At 47.5% G+C, this 7,670-nt stretch overlaps 1 protein-coding gene across 3 annotated transcripts in view; it reads right to left on the bottom strand.

The window, feature by feature from the left end:
- Window positions 1-537: 537 nt before the first annotated feature.
- TCEANC2 (transcription elongation factor A N-terminal and central domain containing 2) overlaps window positions 538-7,670 on the bottom strand; it is a 34,701-nt gene continuing 27,568 nt past the window's right edge. For all 3 annotated transcript variants that reach the window (XM_020987825.2, XM_020987826.2, XM_020987827.2), the window contains one exon: window positions 538-1,880. In XM_020987825.2, coding sequence (XP_020843484.1) covers window positions 1,692-1,880 — 189 coding nt within the window. In that variant the 3' untranslated portion in view covers window positions 538-1,691. The remainder of the gene's footprint in view (window positions 1,881-7,670) is intronic.

Raw genomic sequence — 7,670 nt, 5'->3', positions numbered from 1 at the left:
CATGCCTGAGAGCTGTTATCAGGGGAGTGGCTGTGATTGTTAAATAAATAAACGTGAGTTAGGCAGCTCAATTGCTGTCTACCTCAGTTTCCTCTTCTGTACATTGGGCATAATAACAGCACCAGGGGTGTTGTGAGGCTGGGATAAGAACATATTGGTAAACCTCTTATATAAATAGTAGCTACTGATAGCACAGCACAGTGGCTACAGAGTTGTCCTCCGGAGCAAGAAGCGCTGGGCGCGGGTCCCGCCTCTAGCAGACTGGTAACCCTCAGAAAATCCCTTCACCTTTTGGTGTTTGGGGCAGATATCTAAGACCACAAGTAATAAAGATGGTACCAACCTGCAGTGGGAGAGGAAGTGCCTCATTTGTGAGCTCCCTGGACCAGTGAGAGCACAGGTATAGGCCCTCTGCTTATCTAGTGAAGCCAGACCCACTGAGGGAAGCCTGGAATTCCACATCAAATGCCTTGGTTCTGCCCTCAAGGACAGGTGCACACACTAATAAACATCAGAATGAATGCAACAATTTCCATGTAATTTGAAGAGCCTTTATTAAAAACCTACTTTAGGCAAGGCAACTCAACCCAAGGGAACTAAATGCCTCCAATCCAGACCCAATTCTGCACCTAACGGTGATCCCCATGTCTCTCCATGCCCCCTGACCCAGGAGCCCTACTTTGAGAGGACTCGGGAATGGGTGGCAAGCCCATCTCTGGGAAAGGCCTCTGACATTCTCTCTGCAAAGCTCTAGCACTATGGAAAGATTTTCACTCAAAGAATTAAAAGCAAATCTGAAGGTGAGACACCAGTGCACATTTTCAGTCCAATACGTTTTCTAAGGAAAAAGTAAATGTTTCTGTGTTTTTAAGCCACATGGTTTATTATCACGCTCTTAAAAAGAGGCAAATTGCATTTACATAATCACTCAAGGACTCTCCTGTAGTCCAGTCATGATTTGCTAAAATAGATTTTTCTCCCAACTTGTTTAGAGAGAAATTTCATTATCCACCTTCTATATATCTCTAAAGTCTAATAGCCAGGCATTCAAATAAAGCACGAGGTTTGGCCGCTTCAGGCCACACGCTCATTAGACACCCCAGCATGGGGGCTTCAGAGACCAACGCTGAAGGTCTTCAAGAGAGAGCTGAAACATTCAGGTAAGTACAATCAGGGAAAAGGGGGGCGTCGGTGGGCTCCTGCAGGCTCCCCCCCAGCGTACAGCTAAGGGAAGACAGATGGGTGAGTTCTGAGAGCACCAAGGCTATCTAAACACTGGGGGACGTCACCAAGCACCGGCAGTAATTGAGTTTCAGTTACCTGCAGGGTGGTGGAATAAGGGAGAGGCACCATTGGCCCAACAGGAGAAGGTAGTTGAGAGGCCTCCTTGGCAAGGCCACAATGAGCCCCATCACCCTCCTGGCCTAGTTTTGTGATCACAAACATGGCGCTTCGAGGGCCCCAGTGTGCCATTGATGCTTTCAGACAGTGACACTTGTTACAGATAATGATGCCGGGGCCCATCCCCCGTTGTTCTCGTGCCCTCCTCCTGAATGGAATGGCACTTGGAGGAGGCTGATGGCGGCCAGGTCTCCCCCTCACCCAAATTCAAAGAGCCCTTTGAAAAGAGGGAAGCGGCCAGCCTTTGGTGTGCCTGGTGCTGCTTCCCGGGGCGTGGATGACTACGAAGGTCACTTTTTGTGAGTCTGCACCAGCGTGTTGACTGGTAGCGAGCAGCTCTTGACCTGAGCTCGAATTTCAGCTTGGTGCTTTAATGTAAAGACCAGGGCTCTCACTGTCCGCCGATATGGTCCATTAATGAGACGGGAGCAGAGATGAAAAGCTTCACGCTCAATATTTTCAACCAGTGGGTGATCCATCTAAAAAAAACATAGCAAAATTATCAAATGAGGACCTTCCGCTTCGTAAGGATTAAAAGCAGTAGAGACTAGAGCTTGGGGGCTCAGAGGCCTTCATTAATCAACTTAAATTCAAGGAAATCTACTTCCTGTCACAAGAGAAACAGGAAGAGCAAATTAATTCCACCCTGGCAATTAAGGAACAAGGCCATGTGCTATGTGACAGAGACCTTCTTCACAACCCCAGCTGGGTGGTAATATTTGCCATTATAACAGGAAACTTGCCTGAACTAAGTAACTGGTCCTGAGGGCCTGTTACTCTGCAGCTCAGGAAACTACAAAAGAGGACAAGAAATCAGGATAATACTGTGTATTCCAACCAGGATATCAGTGTCATCAGGCCACAGGACCTGGGGGTGGGGTTGAAATACATCAGTGCTGATCTGGGAGGCCTGGGGAGTTCAGAGCACCCACAAAAGCCCTGACCGAGAATCCCCTCCCCATCGGTCCACGGGGTCAGCCAGCCTTTGCTGGAGGGCCTCAGGGCCCCACTACCAATCATAACAATAATCCCATTTCTAGGGTCCTCTCAAATTTGCAAAGTGATTCCTCACAAGAAGCCTGAGTGAGATCAGGCGAGGAAACAGAGGATCTAAGAGCGACTTGCCCTTGGAGCCAGAATTCAGCTGCTCCGCACCACGGCCTTCTCTTCTGCTTAGCTTGGCCCTACCCTGGACTGCCACGCTCACTACGCTCCTCCACGTCAGCAGCCTCGCTCCTCTGTTCTCCACCTCACCTCCTTCCCAGTACCTGATTATAGGCTGTCTTCCCTTGTTAGAACAGAAGCTTCTAGAGGCCAGGGACTGGCTTTCTAGCTTATGTCTGTATCCCCAGGGCTTAGCACAGTGCCTGGCTCATAATGAACACTTATATTCATGCTCTATCTATCATCTATCTGTCTATGAACATTTAACTAACACAAACTAAGCACCAGGCCCTGTGCTAAGCCCGGGGACACAAAAAAGGCAAAAGACAATGCTTACCCTCAAGGACGTATGATCTAATGGGAGAGAGGACCTGTACACAAGTACGAACAGACAACCCAGAGACAGGATAAACAGATGATAATCAGTAGAAGGAAGGCTTCCTGTTAAAGGGATGGCACTTGAAGGAAGCCAGAAGGCAGAGATGTCCCCAGGCATCAGAGATGGCCAGTGAAAATGCCTGGAGTTAGGGGCAGCTAGGTGGCGTAGTGGATAGAGCACCAGCCCTGGAGTCAGGAGGACTCAGACCAAACACTTGACACTTACTAGCTGTGTGAACTTAGGCAAGTCACTTAACCCCAATTGCCTTAGCAAAAAAAAAAATGCCTGGAGTCAGGAGATGAGGTGTCACAGCAGGCTCTCTCCCCGCCCCTTATCCCTGTCTCTCTGTCCTCTCCTACTCCCTCCCTCCTCTCCCCTTTTCTTTTTCTTTCATCTGTCCGTCTGTCCATCCATCCACCCACCCATCCATCCATCCATCCATCCATCTGTTGGACTGATCCATTCACTCCTGACTTCAGATTCAGTGTTCTATCCAGGACTTTACACAGACGTCTTGCTCTCTCTTGGCCCGTTTCGTTTGGAGGGTTTTTTTTTGGGGGGGGGGTGGGAAGGCAGTGCCACTTCTCATTATACCAGGCCACAATCTGTCATTCTATAAGATCTCCCTGTTGCTTCGAATACTGCCCTCAGTGTGAGCGTGTCCCCTGCCCCTACCCCCCTGGACAAAGAGAGTCAGGAAGATATTGGAGCAGAACAGAGGGGATTAAACCTACTTTGTATACCAAATTGCTATGATAGAATTTTTTAGATAAACATGATTTACTATTTAATATTTTACAGAGGGAAAAGTACTGACACCGTAGAAAACTACTCACAGAACCTGTATTTGTGCAAAGAACACCTGGGTTTTCAGAAAATTCTGCTGCGCAAGTTTATGCAAATAAGAACCTTTTGATCCTAAAACTCTATCTACTTCAGAAACATCCCCACATGCCAAGTGCTGCTACATCAACGCCCCAGCCCTTCCCAACCATTCCAGAAGCTGGCCTGGCTGGGGCAGGGGAAGTCTGCGGGCTTAGGCACAGCCTGCCTGGCACAAGCCAGCACGGCCCATGCATGATCTGGCCTTGCCCTCTGTCCTCCCTGAGGGGCGGAGCAGCTCTGTTGTTGGACCAGGACTGGGGCTGCCCCCAGGGCTGAGTTTCCCTGACTATGATTCATCCTAGGTCTGCACTGCAGATCTCCATCTGATTCTCCAGACTGGGGATGATCCATACCTGGGCCAGATCTCCTCCAGCGGTTCTACACAACCCCCAATGTCACCTGGACCAGCTGACAAGGGCAGCCCCAGCACTGAACGATGGTGGGGTAAGGGCACCACTCTGCCTGGTGCTCACATAGCAGCAATCACCAGAAAGCACCTTCTCCCAGGACGCCTTTTCAGAAGTTCACGCGACCATCCAGGAGGCGCGAGCTCAAGTCCTGGCAGGCACTTATTAGTCACGTACTCCGTGAGTGTAATTGGGGACAATGATCCTGGCACTGCGTCCCTCCCCATGGCCTGGTGAGGAAGTGCACTGTGAGGAAACTGAGAGCTCGAAGCCAAGCAGGCAGGAAAGAGTCCTTCGTGTGACCTGATTAAAGCACTTGGAGCATCCAGCGGTCACCAAGGAAGAGATGTGTGTGCACACACGCACACGTGTGTGCGTGTGTTCACACGTGCTGGCATGGCACATAAACTGTGGCTCACATGAGACAGGAGCTCACCGCAACAGGGCTCTGACTTGACTCCACGAGGGTAAGGACTCTTTCTTCTCGTTTGTATTTTTATTCCCAGCACTCAGTACAGTGCCTGGCATAAATAAACACTTAATAAATGCTTCATGTCTCTGTTCTTGATGGCAAAACCAGTTTGAGATAAAAAGCTTTGCAGATCTTTTCCATCTTCTGTTTATAGTCTTCCTTTCATTTTTATCCTTAATGCCCTAAGGATGACTTTGCTTTCTTTAAGTTGGTTTTATCCTGCACAGATTCCCTCTCATTCATGAAGCAATGCTACTTATAATCATCCGGCATCCTCTTCCAAAAAATGTTATAAACAAGCTGACGTTTTAAACCAGTGCTGCCTTCGGTGGCCAGCTCTCCTCTTTTGGTGATTAAGCCAAGGGTCTGCTGACTAAGGAGCTTTTGAGGTCCTTTGGTATGGTAACTGATTTTTATCAGTTAAATTTTTAGGTAAAATCATTGGTGTCAACATCATTTCTGCCGCCCATTACCCAATTTTCATTGTCAATGGCTTCATTAAATAGTTTGAGTTGCTTCAATAATATGCCACGTTTTTCTTATTCCTCTTTTTTTCTAGTTACTAATTCTAATTCCTCTTCTGTACAACAGATATCTGACTCCAAGATGATTCACATACTAACAGGGAGTCTTTTCTCACCCATTAAAACAGAACCAATTTCACTTTTTGTAACGTTATTTGTTGGTCACCATATCCAGAGCCTTCTGATCCTTTTCTTAAAGAAAGTATTTATGATATAAAAGCGGACGGCTTCTTCGGGTCTACGAGTCTTCGGCCTTTCTTGTTCCTTCTTCCTGATTAATACTTTCTCATACATTTTGTGCCATCTTCAACTCGGCAGTGAAGTCACTTCATGCTGATTTAATGTGGAGAGTCTTATCCAGTTCTTCAGAGAATTTCTCCACCTCTCCATCCTGTACAATTGATGCTAGCTCATCAGTTCCAATTATTTACATGGCGATCTTTCCACAAATGTTTACCACAAGTACTGCAACGTGAGGTGACCAAATGTCAACTCCAATGGTTCTTTTTGCCTTTGAGTATAGGACAAAAGCCAGTCCTCCAACCCCTTCCTCACCAGGGATGACCTATGAGCCATCTTTCCATTCACCTACAACTTCCTTCTTCATTTTGGTTCTGATCACGTTTAGAATGTTAAGACTGATACAATTCAGCTCCTGCCAGGGAACGTCCACCTTCCAGATCTTTGGACGAGGCTCAGCTTTTAAATTCAAGTGAGGGCTTGGAGATGGTCTAAATACCTTGTTTCTTAAGCCAATTTTCCCCCTTTCTGGCAGCTCTGACTCTATCACTGCAGAGCACAAGTGGGCTCCACAGGACTGGGCATCATCTGCTGCGTGTCTGTGGGCACACAGGCAACTGTGGCCAAAGAACGTATTGCCACGCGGCCAGCCTCCTGGCACCAATGGGCTTCTCTGTAGTTGGCTAGACTCGTCCCCAGAAAACAGACCCATCCCTGGAGCCTTCCAGCATGGTAGAACCTGGGAGAGCTTTCAGAACTCAGGGTCACCCCCATGCCACAAGAGGGCATCAGAGGAAGATACATTACATTTGAGAATTTGGGCTACAAAGATGAAAATGTATATACTCTGTCTATACAATATGAATATCATGAAAATATATGAATGAAATATATATGTATGTTGAAAATAAAAACGCGGGGGGAGGGGGTAATAGTACAGTGAAGTAACAAGCAAGAGACTCGGGTCTCTACGCCCAGCTTAGCCGTTAACTCCTTGGCAGGCAATTCTCTGCTGCGCCTCAGTTTCTCCATATGTAAAATGAGGTAGTTAGATGGGATGACCTATAAGGTCCCTTCTTGCTTGAAAGCTATATGTCTATGAAATATGGGAAAACTAATATGCCAACACTTGGCTAAATATGAAAATGAAATAACATAATGATAAGCCATGAGGTACGTCCCTTTGTGGCTAGCACTGTGCCGACTGCATCCAGCTCATCAATCCCATCTTGGAAGAGATCAAACACCACCCAAAAGAGCTTAGCTGAACTATCCACTCAAGGCTAAACCTGGGGGACAATGAATGCTTACCGTCCACTTGGCACGTGGCTGCAATCGGCCAGCCTACAGCCCTTATCCATCAGGAAGCACTGTGGTTGTCTTGGACGGACACTGCCAATGAGTGATAAGCTGGGCCCAAAATTAGTATGAGGAGGAGGAAAATGAACTACATTAGATTGCCTTTGGGCATTGGAATTTTCTTTTAATGATGATAGATTTTAGAACTGGACGGGACCTCAGAATTCATCTAGCATTAACCCACACATGTTACAGATGAAGAACTGAGACACAAGGAAATTAAACAGCGTGACCTAGGTCATACAAGAATCCAGGATCTGAACCTGGGCCCTCAAACTCCAAATCTCACACTTTCCCCACTGAACTGCTCTGCTTCATGCTCCTAGCAATTCCTTGAACAAAGGTCATCTTTTTTAATCCCAGTATTACACAGGTATTATACGACAAGTCAAAAGGACCACTCCAGCCTTTGCAGAACTGAGGCAGCAACAGAAAAGCACCTGAGGGTGTGAGTAGGTCATGATACATTACAAACAGGGATTTCCGAGGAGAAACAAATGCTTTGCGACTGACTGGCTGGCTGAGAAAACCACTGTCATGCCTGGAGAACACAAGGGAAGCCCCCAGCACCCTGGGAGGACACCCTGTAGCAAACTTACAGAGACAAGGACAAGAGTCATGTTGGGGGCAAGGATGGATGGGTCTCCGGGTGCACCACTGGAGGGAACACCCCCATCAGTGAGAACACAGGTCCAGCTGAAAATCCAAACAACCCTTTCTACACCAAGATGGCGTATCCTGGGGCTCGGGGACCCACCTGATTCTCAGGCCTTATTATGCTTACGACGAGCAGGCCCAACAAGCTCCTACAAGGACAGAAAGAGCAACACCCTGAGAAG

The sequence above is a fragment of the Phascolarctos cinereus genome, unplaced genomic scaffold (genome assembly GCF_003287225.1).
Source record: "Phascolarctos cinereus isolate Bilbo 61053 unplaced genomic scaffold, phaCin_HiC Scaffold_5;HRSCAF=322, whole genome shotgun sequence".
In the NCBI taxonomy this organism is placed as follows: Eukaryota; Metazoa; Chordata; class Mammalia; order Diprotodontia; family Phascolarctidae; genus Phascolarctos; species Phascolarctos cinereus.
The sequence above is the reverse complement of the archived record's forward strand: the minus strand, read 5'-3'. Positions and strand labels throughout refer to the sequence as shown.